This window comes from Hypanus sabinus, chromosome 2 (genome assembly GCF_030144855.1).
Source record: "Hypanus sabinus isolate sHypSab1 chromosome 2, sHypSab1.hap1, whole genome shotgun sequence".
Lineage (NCBI taxonomy): Eukaryota > Metazoa > Chordata > Chondrichthyes > Myliobatiformes > Dasyatidae > Hypanus > Hypanus sabinus.
In genome coordinates this window covers 176,345,765-176,365,720 of record NC_082707.1, presented here as the reverse complement: position 1 = coordinate 176,365,720, position 19,956 = coordinate 176,345,765, and the positions used below count along the sequence as shown (strand labels likewise).

At 41.4% G+C, this 19,956-nt stretch overlaps 1 protein-coding gene across 1 annotated transcript in view; it reads right to left on the bottom strand.

Annotated features, from left to right (window-relative positions):
* The window catches only part of LOC132387641 (synaptotagmin-16-like), a 170,992-nt gene extending 152,092 nt beyond the window's left edge, over positions 1–18,900 (bottom strand). Inside the window, exon 1 of the mRNA XM_059960037.1 lies at positions 18,649–18,900. Coding sequence (XP_059816020.1) covers positions 18,649–18,841 — 193 coding nt within the window. The 5' untranslated portion in view covers positions 18,842–18,900. The remainder of the gene's footprint in view (positions 1–18,648) is intronic.
* Between the last annotated feature and the right edge of the window lie 1,056 nt (positions 18,901–19,956).

Here is a 19,956-nt window from a genome sequence, read left to right as displayed (position 1 = left end):
TTATTTCGGGTCTGAGACCCAGGAAATTAGAGAGAGACATCCAGAATACACTAGGTTTGGAATGTGTCCTGACATCAGCGGACCGGAACCACTGATAACGGCCATTGTCTCTTGGAGAAGGAATTGTGTATTGAGTACTGTACTATTCATTGAAACCCCTCAGGGGACAACCAGAGTGGTCTGGTTGAGGGATTGCACCATCCAAACCTGATTGACATCTGAGACCCTGTGAGTAAGGATAAAAGAGGGTCTGGGGAACAACCCCTATAGACGCACCAGGAGAAACGCTAGAAATCCTGTGACAGAGTTTAATAGCGAAAGCTGGTGGGGGCTCGTGTGCATCCTCCCTTTGCCTGGGGTGGCAAGCTCATCACGGAAGAACAGTTTAGCTAAAGGAGAGGTCACACTTGAATGGCCACGACAACGAGACGGCTGATGGATCGAAATCATAAAGGAAAGCCGGCAAGTTTTTCTCCTAAATCTCTCTCTCTCTCTCTCTCCAACAATTGCAACACAGCGGTCCCCAACGGCTGCAGCCTGTATGAACTGAACGAACTATATATTTCCATCGGACAATACATTATCCCCTAGACAACGATAGAGATTATTTCTTATTGATTATTATTATACCCACACTTTTAGGTTTAGTATTGACGACTTATATTATCTGTATATTTGCACTGATACTATTTTTGTGCATTTTTACTAATAAATACTGTTAATAACTGTATCATCAGACATCAACGGACGTCTCCACCTTTGCTGGTTAGTAACCCAGTTATGGGGTTCGTAACAAGTCAAAGAGCCTGTACTGTTCTATGTAACATTCAGTGAGAAGGTTCTCAGCCATGTTCTTCTGTTTTATCCTCTCTCATTGGAAATCTCAGATGCTTTGACACCTAATGCCATCACAGAATTTTACAAAGGTGTTGCAAGTCTATTGTATCACTCAATTTGCAACTCATCCCAGAAGTGTATTTGCAAATGAATGATTTTTTAATCTATGTGGATGTTATTGAAGAGAAAGTGGCATCTCAGGATTTAACTCTCCAAAAGTGCAGAGAGCAAATGGTTGCATCCTCTTGACATTAGGAGTCTATGCACAGAAATTGTTCCCACTCCTTTAATGTACAGGTTGTAGTGGATCTGAAGACAAATTTACTCCTGGTCAATACCATATTTCATTGATGCACTTGAAACTCCTACATTATGCCAGAGATGGTACTATTAAGCATTTTCAGTGGTTTCCTTTGGCCTAGTGACAAAGGTTATCCTCTAGTTATGTGGTTTTGCATAAAATTATATGTAACTAAGCATGGTTGAGCAGGAAAATGAACACAATAATCATGTACAATAACACCAGTCTCATGAAGATTCAATTCCACAAGTGGGATAAGTCCACAGAACAAACCAAGCAGATGTTGTCTTTATCGCTACATGCTGCTCTTTGAGCAAATTTCCCACGAGAAGGCAGGAGCTGTTGCTCGATAAAGAAGAGCAAAGTGACTAGCCATTTGTTAAGGAGTCATACAGGCTTTCAGGAGCAGGAGGAGCAGGGCGGAAGCAGCCGCCAGGATGGCCCAAATCAGTATCTGCATCTTCATCAAGGACAGAATTGGAGCCACTTCTGCCAGGTTCTTCCTACATTGTTTGGTCCCCTGTTGTCCTTCCATCACCACATCCCTAACATCTTACCCAACAAAGGTTAGAAACCTGGCAGCTCTCCCACTGAGAATATAGGGTCACTTTCACTAAAACCTCGCCCTTGCATCTCCTGCTTGTGCTTGGTTGCCAAGGGAAGTTTGCCTGTAAGAGCAAGCAACCTTTCATACTGACTGTTACAAGATGCAACCAACTGAGGTGGTCCTGTGGAAAGCAGCGCAAGTCCCATACTGTTGGATCTTTAAAGGTGCAGACCACCCTAGTCTGTACCAAATATCACATTACCCAGTTTTGTGAATTTTTGCAGGTCATCCAAATCGCACCAAGCACAATGCCATGTTAACACACCACATATGGGCACTAAATTTCTCAACTGCTGGTTACTCAGCCCAGCCCTTTGACCTGCACTTGCATTTGCACATATTAAGAATGGGATTCAGATTCATTTATCACATGTATATCAAAACATACAGTGAAATGCATCATTTGCATGAATTCAAGACGGGGGGCAGCCCACAAGTACTGCCACACATTCTGGTGCCAACAAAGCATGCCCTCAATGCTCCGCAGAACAATGCAGAGCAGAGCAAAACATTAACAGTAAAACGAGCCCCATTACCCCCACCACACACACACACACACACACACACACACACACACACACACACACACCCAGCTTCGTACTCAAGACAGGCTCTCTCCAGCAGATATGCGGATTCACAAAAATTAACCCTTTGGTTTCCCCAGTGAATTTGCAGATTCAAGGATCCTGCAGTCCCCATAAAGTCCAGCCAAATTACATCACAGGGAACATTAAATAATCACCTGATAAATTTGCCTTCACCCGTGCTTTCTGGTTGTCAACTGTATTAATAATAGAATAGTGTAAGCTCAAAGTGAAAGAGGCCGAGGGGTGTTTTGATTAAGGTATATAAAGTTACAAGAGGCATAGGCAGACTACACAATCAGAATCCTTTCTCCCCCAAGGTGGCGGCAGTGTAAAAACAACAGAGCATGAATTTATTGTGAGAAGAAAGTTTTAAAGGGGATTTGAGGGGAAGGCTCTTTTTAGATACACAGAAAGTGGATGAATCTGGAGCATATTGCCAGAGGAAATTATGGAAAAATTGAACTACATCAGAAAGACTGATGTTTAGCAATTAGAAGCAAATTACTGCAGTCAAAACACTACAAAAGGTTCATGGCAGGAAAATAATAAATTTTCTCTGCATTCCTCCAAGCCAGATTCAAAATTTATTGCAGCATGGAGCAGTACAGCAGCACTACAGGCCCTTCGGCCCACTATATCTATGCTGGCCATCTCTACTAACAGTTGCAGGCCCCTGACTATCAAGCTTATCTGTACTAATCCCATCTACCTGCATTAATTCCATGTTCCCCCGTGTCCTGCTCATTCGAGCACCTGCCCAAACACCCCTTAAATGTTGCTGTTCCTTCACCATCCTGCCTGGCACTGCATTCCAGATACCAACTATGAAAAATCTATCCCTCATTTGTTTTAAATTACCCGATTCTTACCTTATACCTGTGCCCTCTTGTTTTAGAGTGTCTTGCTGTGGGAAACAGACTCTAGCTACCTACCCTATCTATGCCTCTCATAATTTTATAGGGCTCTATCATTCACCTCTCAGCCTCTTTGTTCCAGAGAAAACAGGTCCAGTTTATCGAATCTTTCCTAATAACTCCTGTGGTCCAGAATGCTGTATTGAATAATGAAGACAGAAGTAAAGAGGATGATATTGTGGAGACTGATATATCAAAGCTGTTCAATCAAATAAAATCGATTTTTAAGGCAGTAGAGAGAATTCATACAGAGACTCCTTTGCAAGAGCACCCTTTAGCCATCTACCATCTTGGTATATCCTCAGGAAATGAAAAATGCAAGATAATCTTAATCCTTTAAGCAATGAACATTTGTCACAATGTTAGCATTAAACTTTTTTTTAATTTACATTGCAAGCTAGGAAGTAGTCTCCATTAGAGAACATGGTTGGATAAGGCGTACATGATTCAGTGATGCCAAAATAATCCACCCCATCTTCACTGGTCTCATTATGCTAAACTGGAAGAATAAAGTTTTTGTCTGTACTCCACCCAACATCAAAGTGAGAAATGCCTTCAATATCTTCTAGGTGTTGGGTGAACAAGTGATCTATAGATATAAAGTTGCCTCTTAGAATTTGATTCCAAACCACATCATAGCAATTAAACTCACTCGATTAAAGGTATTTATGTATTAGCAAAAGCATATGATGAAATGTTTCATACTTGCTAGGTACTTCAAGTGGCAACCATTTAGTTTCTTTACTGATCACACAAAAGACTGTATGTGATCTTGGATCTCATCTACTTATTACTGACATTAAAAGCAGCACATACTAAAAGATTCAGTACACTGTTCCTTTTCAGGAGGTTGTGTGTAGATTTTCTCCTACATAGTGTAAACTGGCCTCTGCCCGGAAGTGAGAGGTTTTCTGTTATTTACAGATATAGGGTGGGACAGGCCCTTCCGGCCTTCAAGTCCAACAACCCTGATTTAACCCTAACCTAATCGTTGGTCAATTTACAACGATCAATTAACCTACCCGGTATGTTTTTGGACTGCAGAAGGAAACTGGAGAACTTGGAGAAAACCCACACATTCCACAGGGGAGATGTACAGAGACTCCTTGTTATTGCCGACTTATTACTCGAAAACAAAATCATCTACAAAGACCAGCTTGTTTTGTGAAGATCCTTGCTGAAGCACAAATACTTCATTCTATGTCTAGGTTTCCTCTTTCAAATAGAAACTGAAAATATTTATTTAAAGATACACTGTTGAACAGGCTTTCTGGCCCAACAAGCCTGACTGCCTGGCAAACCACCCAGTTAACCCTCGTCTAATCACAGGACAATTTACAATGACCAATTAACCTAATTGGCACGCCTGTAGACCGTGGGAAGAAACCACAGCACCTGGAGGATATAGAAACTTCTTACAGAACTGAACTCTGGCACTGCGAGCTACAAGAACACCATACTAAGCACTACACGGTGGGGACACAATAAAAAGATCAGATTTATCCAAAAGTCAGCCAGTGCTCAGGACAAAGCAGGGTGCCACACAAACAGCACCCATTTAGTAGCGGTATCAATTAGTAGAGCCCAATTCATATGGAAACGTGCTCAAAGAACGAAACAGAGATTACCTGTATGTTGCAACAAATTCAGTCTGCTGATTTTTATTACATTTTAGTTTTAAAAGTGTATAATCCACACCAGCTGGTGACCAAACCTGTCAGTAGAACACATGAGAGTATAAATGAAAGTCTAGGTACATGGACAAATATAGGAAAAAGGCTGGAGAAGCAACAGCTCATATACCATCTGGATAGCCTCCAACCTGATGGTATGAACATCAATTTTTCTAACTTCTAATAATTTCTCCCACCTCCTCCTCTCTTTTATCATTCTAGCTCCCCTCTTCACCTGCCCATCAACTCCCTCTGGTGTCCTTCCTCCTTCCATTGCTCCCATGGTCCACTCTCCTGTCCTATCAGATTCATTCTTCTTCAACTTCTTACCACTTCCACCTATCACCTTCCAGTTTCTTACTACATCCTCCCTCCCCCAACCACCTAACTTCCACTATCATATGCCAGCGTGTACTCTTTCCCCTCCCCCTTCATATTCTTGCTTATTCTCCTTTCCTTTTCAGTGCTGATGAAGGGCCTTGGCCTGAAATGTTGACTATTTATTCCTCTCCGTGGATAGTGCCTGACATGCCGAGTTCCTCCAGGATTTTGTATGCCTGTTGCTATAGGAAAATATATTTCTTTTTAAACAAAGTTTTATCTTAATAAGCAGTTCACCAAGATGATAAGTGTTTACCAAAAAATCATGCAAATCACCTGGGGAAGATTTGCATCTATTTTCCTTCTCATAAAGTGCACATCCACTGCAAGAATTGTAAAAGTAAATTGATAATACAAGATACTTTGCATAAAGTCTTAAGAGGCACTGTACATTCTTGGAGGCAGAAAAACAAGAGCACACAAGGTATGTAAAGGCAATGCATATGCCAATGCATTATACCATGTGGGAGATTTGCCATACACAAAACACCTGTCTTTAGAAACAGAACTGTGTTCTGGACAACACTGTTGATGTGGAGAATGGGCAGAGAAGTTAGGCGGTGAAGCACAACAGGCTTCAGGGCAAAGGTTTATTTTCACCCAAAAACAATGCAAATTCTATTAGGCTTGTCATATTTTCTCTTCCTGTAATGGATTCTCTGCCCATTATAAATGACACTGAATGTGCTGCAAGATTTCTTAATCTGTCACCATTCGATTTCAACTTCATTCTGAATTCAGCATTGAGATCAAAGTCAAAACTCAGTTAATTGTCATACAAAGAGTGGGAATAAAGAGCTGCTGGTGAATAGTGGTGTTCTACTGTGGTCAGTGTTGGGACCACTTCTTTTTATGTTATATGTCAATGACTTGGATGACGGAACTGATGACTTTGTGGCCAAGTTTGCAGATGATACAAAGATAGGTGGAGAGGCAGGTGGTGTTGAGGAAGCAGAGAGGCTGCAGAAGAACTTGGGGAGATTAGGAGAATGGGCAAAGAAGTGGCAGATGGAATACAGTGCCAAGAAGTGTATGGTCAGGCACTTTGGTAGAAGAAATTAAAGGGCTGACTATTTTCTAAATGGAGAGGAAATTCAAAAATCTGAGATGCAAAAGGACTTGGCAGTGCCCAGCTGATTCAATATGAGCAAGAGCACAGAGAGAAAGATCCCATGCTGTGAGGATTAGGAAGGGATGCAATGCTTTACTTGTTGGTTCATGTGTTTGAACTGAATGGAGACTCCCATTTTGTAGGTAGCTAGAGATGCTAGATGGGTACAAATATGACACCAACACTGTGCTTCTTGTTACATTAAGTGCTAAGAATTCAGCAGGAGGCAAGTAACCCTTTAAAAATCCTGCAGCTGTGCTATTTGTACATTATTAGCAGCTATAAAATGGAGATGTGGCACAAAGCACATTTAGCGTTCCAACATGCTTAAAATAATTTTCTTTGTGGAAGAGCTTATAGATAAGATAGAGAGAACAAAATATTATCAGGGTATGTATATTATATTAGTCAATAGGTTATAAGCAACCCACAATCATTAAACAATTTACCACTAGGTTTAATTTACAGTGAAGAGTTCCAGAGGCAGGGTGAAAGTCACAGAATTCTCCATCGCATTCCCCACTCTGACCTCATGGTACTTGGTCTCCAGCAGTGTCATATTGAAAGCAAATGTAAATATGCTCCTCATCTTGTGTCTGGAGACAATGCAGCCCTCAGGCAACAATATTGAATTGGACATTTCAGATGAGCATACATTCCTGACTGTCAGATCAAGCCTCTTCTAATGTACAGTAACCTGTAACATTTCGTCCTCCACAGATGCTTCAGGTATTACCTTTCATTTCAGATTTCTACCAGCTACTGTGTTCTACACCTTGTGCTTATAGCATTGCTCCCTTTTCCCTTACTTATTCACCTCCCTCAACTGACACCTCCTCTGGATGATCAATTGTAACTAACAGACATTTGCCGGCCTCTTATCAATGCCAATGGTATTAGTCTCCCCTGCACAATCTTGGTCTTTGTCCCTCACAGATTTTCCCATTGTCCACACCAATGTTCTCTGCAATGTAAAGGAGGCCTATTTTCTCACATTTTCAATTCTGATGAATGTTCATGGATGGTAATCATGATCATGAGGGCAAAGGTCACGGTGCAGATCGATGGCAATAGGCAGTTTAAATGGTTGAGCACAGAGCAGATGGGCCGAAGGACTGCTTTCTATGCTGTGCTTTTCTATGACTATCATCATGCTTAAATGATTACCTCTGTAGAAATATTGCCTGACTTGTTGAGTATCCCTATCATTTTTCTGTTTTTAAGCTTGTGTTCTGAATTGCTTGATGTACCTGCATATTCATTTACTGAATCACACAAACTAATGCACCAAGTACCTTCTTTCTATCAGGCAATCAAAAAGAATTCTGCTTCTCTTGCTTCTAATGTATCTTACAACTTAATATGTTCAGATCTCATTGCCGACTCTTCCTTTCCTCCCTGCAGCTCTGTATCTAGCGAACTTTCGTCTTTGCTGAACTATATGTCATTTGCTATTCCAGAGCTCCAGCAAGTGGTCCATAGATGTGTATGGATATATTATATAAAGCTTCCAGCTCCTCATGATATAAAGTGTGGTATATTTAGCTGAGTGACAGCAGGGGGGATAAAGGACAGCAGATCAGCTATTCTCAGAAATAAATTGTGGCTCTTCTTATAATGTTTTGTCAGAAGTTTACATTAAAAATTAATCTCCACTTTATTGCAGATGTTTTACAATTATTTTGATAACCACTAAATCATATATAATGCTATTTGAAGTTTTTAACTGCAGCTCTCTGCTCTTTGTATTTCCCTCAATCCACGTTATTTTCCTCTCTGGGGTCTCTGCAAACAGCCAGTTGTACATCTCATCCACTGCTGAGCATCACATCAAATAAAAAACTCAAGAAATAAAACCTGGCTTAGGTCACACCACTCCTTACAAGCTGATGCCGCCATTTGTCCATAATCGAATGATAGAGCAGCAGTGATGGGCCGAATGGCCCAGTTCTACTCCTGTGTGTCATGGTCTTACTGAAAGCTGTCGATTTCACACCCGCCTGTTATCCATGCTCCACGATTCCTCTGACAGCTTTGAGCATATCTACTGATTCAGCATTAACTGTCCTCCAGATCTCAAAGGATCACAGTTCTCTGATCTTCAGTAATTCTCTAAATTTTAGCCCTAAATGCTCAAGCATTCACCCTCTGAGTTTGCCCTTTAATTGTAGTCTCAGAGGCCACGGGAAACAGAGACAATTAATTATCAATTTACAATGAAACTCCAAGTGCAAAATCTGATATACAATTCTAAGAGGTAGATTGGGTTAATAGGCAGAATCTTCTTCCCAACTCTACTCCCATGGATGGGGATGTCAAATCCCAGAGAACATAGGTGGGAAGTTTAAAAGAGATTTATTGTTTATTTGGGAAATTTGTGAGGAGGTCCTTTACATCAAGGTTGGTAGTAAAAATGGTTTATGATAGCAATGTTTAAGCATTGAGACAAACATGCGAATGGGCAAAGAATAGAGTGATAAGGACCTTCACAAGCAGATGCGGTAAGTTTAAATTGGCATCTTGATTGGCACGGACATCATGGCCCCGTTCCTATGCTGTTCTTTGTGAAATGTATTTAAAAATCTATTAAACATTTAGAACTGAAGCACTACCCACCGTACTTAAAGCAATCATCTGTATTAAGGTCACAGTACTCAATTAACTTCTAAATTGAATTTTATTCCCCAGTTGAAATAGGCTTCAGTTTATGCTGAATGTTTTACTACTATTATGCATTTGATTTCATAACTTAACATTGCAAAAATGGCCTGAAATAAATGAAACAATAATTTTAAAGAGATTTAGTCCCAGATTCTGAAACAGTATTTCTTTTAAAAAAGGGGCAATAAAACCACTTGGGAAGTTAAAGAATGAGGTGCAATGGGAAATGGAAAACCTCACTAATACACTGGGAAAACTACACTGGAAAACTAATTATAGGAAAGATGTCAACAGAATAGAGAGAGTACAGAGGAGATTTACTAGAATGTTAACTGGGTTTCAGCACCTAAGTTACAGAGAGAAGTTGAACAGGTTAGGTCTTTATTCTTTGGAGCGTAGAAAGTTGAGGGGGGACTTGATAGAGGTATTTAAAATTATGAGGGGGATAGATAGAGTTGACGTGGATAGGCTTTTTCCATTGAGAGTAGGGGAGATTCAAACAAGAGGACATAAGTTGAGAGTTAGGGGGCAAAAGTTTAGGGGTAACATGAGGGGGAACTTCTTTACTCAGAGAGTGGTAACTGTGTGGAACGAGCTTCCAGTGGAAGCGGTAGAGGCAGGTTTGATTTTTGTCATTTAAAGTAAAATTGGAGAGGTATATGGACAGGAAAGGAATGGAGGGTTATGGGCTGAGTACAGGTTGGTGGGATTAGGTATGAGTAAGCATTCAGCACAGACTAGAAAGGCCGAGATGGCCTGTTTCCGTACTGTAATTGTTATATGGTTGTATGGTTATACACAATCAGTTTAGGTAGTTAATGGTGAATTTAAAGTTGAGTCACTGATCCTTTGTAACTCAATATTACCTCACTATCAATAAAATGAGTGACCATTAATTAATCAGTTTGAATTGTGTTCTGGTGATTAGTGTTGGCAAATAGTTGGGAAAACTTCTCTCAGTCTCACCCTCAACCAATAGTCCAGGGGTCCCAACTTAACCTAGCATGTGAAAAATGGCACCACCCACAAAGTGACGCTTCTTTATTCCACACTGACTTGCAGTTAAGAGATGTAATCTCATGGTGCTTTGGACCACAATGGTTATTCCCAGTTACAGCCATCAAAACAAACGTGAACATGAAATATTTAATGCTTTTCACTAAAGAAGGAATGCTACAGACAGACAGACATACTTTATTGATCCCGAGGGAAACTGGGTTTCGTTACAGCCGCACCAACCAAGAATAGTGAAGAAATATAGCAACATAAAACCATAAATAATTAAATAATAATAAGTTAATCATGCCAAGTGGAAATGTCCAGGACCAGCCTATTGGCTCAGGGTGTCTGACACTCCGAGGGAGGAGTTGTAAAATTTGATGGCCACAGGCAGGAATGACTTCCTAGTGGAACAGATCTGTGCCCAATCATTGCAGAGCAGCAGTCCAACCAAATACAGAGCAGACTAGTTAACTAAACATCTGCAGCCAAAGTCAAGGAGTCCTCCTTCTTATAAAGAGTGATCAGTACATGAAGTGGCTCTTCAAAGAAAGGTCATTAAATCTCAAATCCTGAAATCAGTTGTTACAGTGGAAATAAAGGTGGTGTTCGGGGGGGGATCTGAGAAGGCAGGATAAATAGTCTCCATTTCCTTAAAGCTAGAAATTGTAAATACTTGGGGAATATTTTTAAAACTTGAACTCATCTCCGCAGATTATTTTAATGAAACTTCATTCGAAGATCCTTCTTCCCTTGATACATATCTTATGTGTTTCAGAGACTTACTTTATCAGGAGCTGACACATATTACAATCCGAGCTTGCTCTCAATACCTCATGGACTTATTACAGAGAGCACCTGGAATAGAATTTCAACCATAATCACTAGCTCTGAATGGGCACAAGTGTATTGACAAAATCTCATGACATTCAGCACTATTGTAGTCCATAGAACCAAATACTGGAAGAGAATGCAACACAACAAATATTCCAAGGACATTTTTGTCCCCACAGAATGCTTAGCCCTACATTCCTTCACCTGATGCAGTTAGTACCCTCAGAGGAGAGTAGCAGAGATTGCCGGTAAGAAACTCAAGCTTTTACTGTCAGTCTGCCTGTGAGGAGATGAATCTCAAGGCTGAATGGTGTATACATGTTTTAATAATAAATGTACTTTGAATTCTGACACTGGATCATTCTTGCACCATTTTGGATGATTGAGACAAAGAATTTAATATTAAATAAAGTTGCTTATGGAAGCCACTAGTATCAGCACAATTCAAAATGGTCCAATGGTAATAAAGCCTAGAATCGGTTCAAAGGTAATTGTTCCGATAAACCTTTGAATGACTATTGTGGAAATTAAGATGAGGCCACAGTTGGATTATTGTGTACAGTTCTAGTCACTCAACTATGGGAAGGATGTCATTAAGCTGGAAAGAGTACAGAAAAAAAATCATAAGGACGATACTGGAACTGAAGGGCTTAAATTACAGGGAAAGACTGGGAATTTTCTCCTCTGGAGAGGGTGAACTTAGAGAAAAATATAAACTCATGAGGGACATAGACAAGGTGAAAAGTCACAGTCTCTCCCCCCCCCCACCCCCACAGAGTAGGAGAGTCTAGAATGAGAGAGGAAATATTTAAGGGGACCCGAGAGGTAACTATATCCACATGGAGTATGAAATAAGCTGCTCTCTCCTGTCAGATTCCCTCTTCTCCAAACCTTTATCTCTTTTACTAATCAACTTCCCAGCTCTTTACTTCCCCTCTCCCAGTTTCACCTTTCATTTACTACCCTGTACTTCATCCTCTCCTCCCTCCACTTTCTAACCCTGACTCCTCATCTCATTTATCCAGTCCTGATGAAAGGTCTCGGCCTGAAAAGTCGACTGTTTACTCTTGTCCGTAGATGCTGCCTGGCCTGCTGAGTTCCTCCAGCATTTTGTGCATATTAATATGAAACGAGCAGTCAGAAGCTGCAGAGGTGGTTATATCACAATGGTTAAAGGACAATTGGGCAGATACATGGATACAAGAGGTTTAGAGTGATATGGACCTAATGAGATAGCTCTAAGTAGACAACCTAGATGAGATGGACCAAAGATTCTCCTACCCTTCTGTACATAACACTATAGCTTTGTGGCTCTATATGCAAGATTGCAGGGCTTAATTAATCTTTCTGCTTCACTGAAAAACAAACTGCACTATTAATATTCAAAACATGTTTGTTTATATAGCTTTGTCCTGTGAATAGAAGGCACTTGTGTTTTAAATGCCAATCAAGTGGATAAACATACTTAGTTGAACCACAACAGAATTTAATTTAATCCAATTAGCAGAATTTGAATATTCACATTTAAAAGCGCATTAACTTAACCATATTTTGATTGGAGTCTGCAGTTTTTCTCCTGCAGCCTGACCTGATGGAAATGATCACCATGTTGCAAAAACCTTATAACTGAGAGATCAAGAGAGTTGATCTATCTTGGATCTCACCTCTTCCACACCAGTTCTCCACAGCCCTAAAAACTCCAGTCTTCCCAAAGTATATCTATTTCCACTTTAAATATCCCCGGACCAGAATATTCCAGAGATTCACCACCCTCTGTGAGAAGAAAGTTTGACATGAATTTCCTCCCTCATCATGAAGCAGGATGGAGGCATTTGACCTGCAAGTCCAATGTTAGAGAAATTAATGCAACATACATCCTCAAATGCTTTCTCTTTGCAACCATCTACAAAAACAGAGGAGTGCCCCCAAAGAACGAATGACAGTTAAATGTTAGAACCCCAAAGTATCCCCAACTCCCCTCCCTCCTGCGCGTAAGCAACAACAAGCAACGATCACTCCTCCCCCCACCAGCATAAAAAAAAGGCATCAGCACCCACCACCAAACACTCAAGGGTGCAGCAAAGTAATAGCAAAGACACAGATTTATAGTTACCCCTAAGTCTACTCATTCACCTGGTAGTCAACATACCACAGGCTCTCTCTCCCCCTAATAAGTGAGAAAGAGGTGTCTCCGTTTCACAGCGAGAGGGGAGACATAACAAACAACTCACTGGTTTACAACGCTAAAAGTCCATTGCGTCGCTTTTTCCGAGCTCTGTGCCCAAAGATCTCAGGTCTCTGGGCACACAGCCAGAGATCTTCCGACTCCCACAATACATTGATCTCCTGCCGGGGCACTAACCTTCGACGTGCAGGGGCACAAGATCTTGGACCTCAGAAGGCGAGCTAATCTCTTAGGCCGCTTCCTCGGCATGTCTAATAACAGCCAGTCATGACACCCCAACTGTCTTCCTAACAATTCCATCCCCTCCGAGCGGATGGGCAAACGTCAGCAGTCACTTCAACAAATCTCATCACAAAAGTGATGCTCACTCAGCACAGCACGGTAAGGTTGGCATAACTGGAGTAACTGGCAAGCATCTAAGCTACTGGGCAAGAAGCCAGCTCTGGACATTTGATACTGAAATACAAGTCTGAATCCCATCATTAGATCTGGAGTTTTAAATAAATCTGGAATCTTAGGAACAGTCTTGTCACCTTTATAGTGGCCACAAAACTGTTGGATTGTCACAAAAGCTCATGAAGAACCAATGACTTTCAGGACAGGAAATCTGCCATCCTTCTCTGGCAGATCTATTTGGACACGGGGTGTAAAGCAGAAATTCTGTGAGGGAAATGCGACAGATTTATGCAGTGGAGATTCACAGTGAAGGAAAATGCAATGGAGATTTTCTGTGTGGGAAATGCAGAAATGATTAAATGTGTGGGAAAATGCAATGATGATTATACGTGTGAGAAATACAGCAGAGGTTATAATGGAAAATACAATGGAGATAAAGATTTAAAGCAAATATTTTAACAGCCAAGAAAGTTATAGGTCAAAACGTGTGACATCAGGGACCACATATCAGAAAAGAATGAAAGATGGTCAGGTAACAGAATCTTTTAAAACAAGTGCACAGAACAAATTCTAAGAAATGGACAACAGCATATTCCAGGCAGCAGTGCTGGAATCACTGTTGCTTGCTATATATATCAACCATTAAGATGCTGAAACTATAGGTATGATGTTCAAATTTATACAGGATATAGGAGCAGAATTTGGCCTCTTTGAGTCTGCTTCACTATTTCATCATGACTGATCCATTTCCCTCTCAGCTCCAATCCCCTGCCTTCTCCCCTGAATCCCTTCATACTCTGACTAATCAAGAACCTATCAACCTCTGCCTTAAATATACCCAATGACTTGGCCTGCCCAGCCAGCTGTGGCAAAGAATTCCACAGATTCACCACTCTCTGGCTAAAGAAATTCCTCCTCATCTCTGTTCTAAATAGATGTCCCAAATCTGTAAAAGCAAATTATGGAAACAGTTAATAATTGGAGGATTGCGTGTTTTGTATCACTCCTTCAATAAAAATATATTTAAATATATATATAATTGGAGGATTGCAGCAAAGTAAGTAAAAACACTTTCAAAGAGTGAACATATAGATGTTGACTCAAATTCAACATTCTCGGATAAATATGTTGAATTGGTGAATAGGTAATTTGAGAGAAGGGAAATGAAGTCAATTAATTCCTTAGTACATTTAAAACTGCATGACTGAAAGAGCAAGTAAATAGTAATAAGAGCCAATACAAACACATAAATTTCTACAAGTAGCAAAGCAAATTGTGTGAGCCCATAAAAAGCACAAACAACACATCATGGATCATTTCTAGAGGAACAGAATACAAAAGCAGGGAAATAACATATATTTTAACATACAAATCCTCAGTCAGACCACAAAATGAATAAAGTGCAGATTATAAAATCTGAAATAAAACCAGAAAATGCTGGAAAAACTCAGTGGGTCAAGTGGCATCAGAGGAGGTAGAACAGTTAAATCTTTTGATTAAAGAAATCAGAATTCATATAACCCTATAACAATTACAGCACAGAAACAGACCATCTCAGCCCTTCTAGTCGGTGCCGAACACTTACTCTCACCTAGTCCCACTAACCCACACTCAGCCTATAACCCTCCGTTCCTTTCCTGTCCATATACCTCTCCAATTTTACTTTAAATGACAAAAATCAAACCTGCCTCTACCGCTTCCACTGGAAGCTCGTTCCACACAGTTACCACTCTCTGAGTAAAGAAGTTCCCCCTCATGTTACCCCTAAACTTTTGCCCCCTAACTCTCAACTCATGTCCTCTTGTTTGAATCTCCCCTACTCTCAATGGAAAAAGCTTATCCACATCAACTCTATCTATCCCCCTCATAATTTTAAATACCTCGATCAAGTCACCCCCCCCAACCTTCTACGCTCCAAAGAATAAAGACCTAAGTTGTTCAACCTTTCTCTGTAATTCATCCAGATGTCTCACACAAAGCAATGTTGGAAATGAGGTCAGGTTACACCTCTGGAGGGAAATGTACAATCACACTTTCAGATCAAACCCCTTCAACTTGGACTGTTGTTGACTGTCCATTTACTTCCCTTCATAGCTGCTGCCTTACCCATTATGTTCCTCTGCAGTGCCTTGTGTTTTTCCCTAGATTCCAGCACCTGCAGTCTCTCATCTTCATCCAGTTATCTGCCTCTGATTCCCTGTTGCACTCTGGCTCTGATCGCTGCCTGCAGTCTCCTGCACTCTTATAACAAAGCCCAATGCCTCATCTTTCATCCGAGCGCATTGCAGCCTGCAGAATTCAAAACTGAATTCCCCAAAATTTAGATAATTTGCTCTTTCTTTCTGTTTGATTCAGTATGCCATTTTTCTTATTTTTTCTTTCATTTATATAACATTTATGTTCAACATGTCCCTTTACATAATTTTTTCTCTGATGAGATGAAAGCTCTCTCGTGCCACCCATTCCATTCCCCTATCCTCTCTGCTACTTAGACCAACTTATTCTCTTTCTTAGATCTGATGACGGATTTTGACCTGAAGGGTTCATAGTTTCTCCTTCCATAGACATTGGCTGACCTGCTGAGCTTTTCCCAATGTTTTCTCTTCTTACTTCTCATTACACTGGGGAACGGCTGAATAGACTATACTACAAAATGCACCGCACACCCATCCGTCATAAGCCATCAATGGACTTAAAACACCACAAACTAGTCATAATGACCACTGACCCAACACTACTCTAAATATAGAAAATGCAATAGACTGGATCCTGTCTAAGAAATTGCAGTTTTCAGGAATGTTTGAACAGACTGGGTTGTCTTTTCTTTTCAAGAAATCCAAAAGATGACATAATAAAAAGATTTTAAATCTTTGAATGGAACTAGCAGTTGAATGTTTCTGCTTACGAGAGGACTCACAAGATTCTTTAAACAGATACCCAAGAGGAAAATGATGAATCTGTACTTGGAAATGGTTACATTCTGGAGCTCACTGTTACAGGAAGTGGTTGCGGCACCTGCACGAGTACAAGAGAGAAAAGGATGTGGAGGAGAAATAGAACATAGTCTAATACACAGAGCACAGACCCTTTAGCCCACAATGATGTGCCAACCCTTTAACCTACTCTAAGATCAATCTAACCCTCCCCTCCAGATAGCCCTCCATTCCTCCTATCAGAGGGGCTGAGACCGGGCATGGAAAGTATAAACACCACCATACTGTAGGTGGTCCCAACAGCCAATCTTTACACTGATCATGTCATATAATTCTATGTGTTACTGTCCTAAAACATTAATATTGGGAACCTTATGATAATTGTAAAATTGCCCTTTGAACAGAAGATACCAGGTTGAGTTTGGGTGTTTGCAGTGCTTTCCCTGGAAGGCATCGCACACCCATCCTTCATAAACCATCAATGGACTTAAAACACCACGAACTAGTCATAATGACCACTGACCCAACACTACTCTAAATATAGAAAATGCAACAGACAAATGACAGGTTCACTCCAGCTTACCACCTGACCATCTCTTCCAATCAACAATTCCTGCTCGTTACTTCAAGTATCAGCCCTAGGCTTGTTCCCATTCACTTTGCTGTCGTCAGCAGTTGCTCCTTCACTGGGCTTCAGTTTTGGAACCTCATCCATTTGAAAGCTCATATGAACCAACCAAGTAACGGAAGAGAGAGACCGGCTGCAGGCCTCGTTTGTCTGACCATGTTCATATGTGTTTTTGCATAATTTAAATGATTCCCTACAGACTATAATGTCTTAGAATAAACCCTTGAACCCCTCTTCCACATACAATGTGCAAATAACAGCAGAGAAAAGGTACATACATCTGCTTTGCTCCACATGACCTCTTCAGGATATGTGGTCACTCATTTCTCCCCCCACAACCTCATAAAATGAATCTCAGAATCAGATTTATTAGCATCGGCACAAGTCAGGAAATTTGCTGTTCTATGGCAGCAGTACAGGGCAAGACAAGACAATTACAAGTTGCCTCAATACATTCTGCATGGAGATTTCAAAAAAGCAATTTGTTCTCACAAAAAGAACTTGGTAACAATCAGAGTGGCTTCAATTAACTGAGTTCACCTTAATATTTATTGCTTATGAAGGAGATACCAGGACAAAATAGTCCTTAAACAGGAAAAGTCTGCAGATGCTGGAAATCCAAAGCAACATACACAACGCTGGAGGAACTCAGCATGTCAGGCAGCATTTATGGAAATGAATAGACAACCAATATCTCAGGCCAAGACTCCCCTTCAGGAGTGTTTAACCCATAATCATTAGTTCATAGTCAGTCATGTTACAACCAACAGCCACTTTCCATTAGGAACGAGATGAGCGTCCATTTCCTTGCTTCTAGTAGAGTCCAGTCCAAATCCTTAGACAGTTCACACCTGTCAGCAAGTAACTCACTCATCCCCCGTCCTACAACTGCTGAACAGCAAATTTCTGCTAAGAGAATCTTACTAGAAAATGCCTCAGCAATACAACCTATACCATTTCTAAAATAAAAACAAACTGCTGGAGGAACTCATTCAAGCTGCACCTGTAGAGGCAAAATGTGTGTGTCTCCATCACACCACTGCTCAGTTTAATATTGCCACCTTACAACACATTGTGGGTGAGATCAATTCTCCCAGTAACTCCCACCCGCCACCCTCACTGAAACGCTTTAGAGGAGGAAGACAATGGGCGTTTGCCGTGCAGGGTGTTGGCACCCATACATACCCCTGCAGTGCCACACCAGAAACTCGGTCATTGCTTTGAGTTTTGGCCAGAACTCCTGTTAGTTCCACCGTCCCTATCAGAACACGGTTGATCCATGAATGAACATTTGCACACGTTCAATAATCGGCCTATGCAACCAGTTTCTAAAACGACCCCACAACAATCTCTTACCAACACTTTCAGCGTCAACTGCAAGCTGTCAACATCCGAAGTACAAGGAGCATGTTCGATCTGCACCACGATACCTTCGGAGCTCCCCCTAACAGTTACTGCAATTTTCAAAGTGCTTCCCAGGACCCAGCTTGCACCTGATTCGCCTTTACGGTTCCATTTGGTTTCATGATGTTTTACTGAGGATGATGTTCGAAAGCATCAGACCCTTGGTCCCTGACCCGCGTTCGCACATGGTTACTTACTGTCTGTCGCCATAATCCAGCGCTTCTGCTGCGGCGGGCGATCCCGGAGGATGCAGCCGCTTCCCGGTGGAAATACCAGAGTCAGATCCCAGGAAGCTGGCAGGCGCTTTCCAACAGCTGCTGGGAACAGCAACACTGCGATCTCTGCAATGTCCCTGGCTCCGCCTCGCACGCCAGTCGCCACCAATCCCATTCCTCTCGCTCTCTTCAGTTGGTACTCTCATGTGATAAGGCGGAACGGCGTTGTGTTTTTATGGTTATCTCGGTCAGACGACGAGATCCTTGGGGAAAATAAACTTCAAGGGTTTCATTTATATAGTTTAATTTTCATCTGCAGTGCATCTGAAAGCCTTTGTACTTTCAAATTACAGTTACTGTTGTCTGAAATAGCACCCTGCGGTAACTACAAATTCATCCAACTGCAGATGCTGGAAATCCGAAATAAAGCTGAAAATACTGGAGACACTTAACAGGTCAGGGCGTATCTGTGGAAAAATGACCCTTCATTAGAACTGGGGAGAGGTACTATTAAGCTGGTAAAATGGAGAGACAGGAGATTGCAGATGCTGTAATCCAGAGCAGGGAGCAGAATGCTGGAAGAACTCAGCGAGTCAAGCAGCAACCGTGTTGACGTTCAAGATTTGGATTGAAACAGTAGAGAGAAGATGGGAGGGGGTGAGGCAAGTGCTGGAAAGTAATAGGTTGATCAGACGAGGCGGGGTGACTGGCAGATGCACGGAGCTAGTGACAGAGGCTGGGAGCTGATACCAACAAATGGATAATGCAATCTGATGAAGTGGAATAAGAAAAAGGGTGGGCAGATTGTTAGGGGGCCCAATGGAGAATGGGGAGGAGTGGGTGGAGTAGAGGAAAGAGGGTGATGGGGTACAGGAAGAATGGGGATGGAGAGTTTACCTGGCAGTGGAGAATTCAGTGTTCCTGCTCTTAGTTTGTGGACTATCCAGGCAAAATATGAGGTGTGCCTCCTCTAGTTTGCATTTAGCCTCACCCTGGCACTGGAGGAGTTTTCAAATGACATTTTAAACAAATTTATTTCTCCTCTTTCAAAACTTAATGTCTCCTCTTTCCATAGATACTGCCTGATGTACTGAGAGCTTTCCGCATTTTCTGTTTTATCCCATCAATAACTCCCCTTTTCATTGAAGTGGTGGCCGCGGATGCTTTGCATACAGCCGAAATGCCAAACAGGACGTTGGTTTAACATCCTGTCAGAAACCCCACAACTTCAAAAGTGCACGACTTGCTCAGCACGATAGTGGGGCATTAGCCACGAGGTTTAGTGCTTTA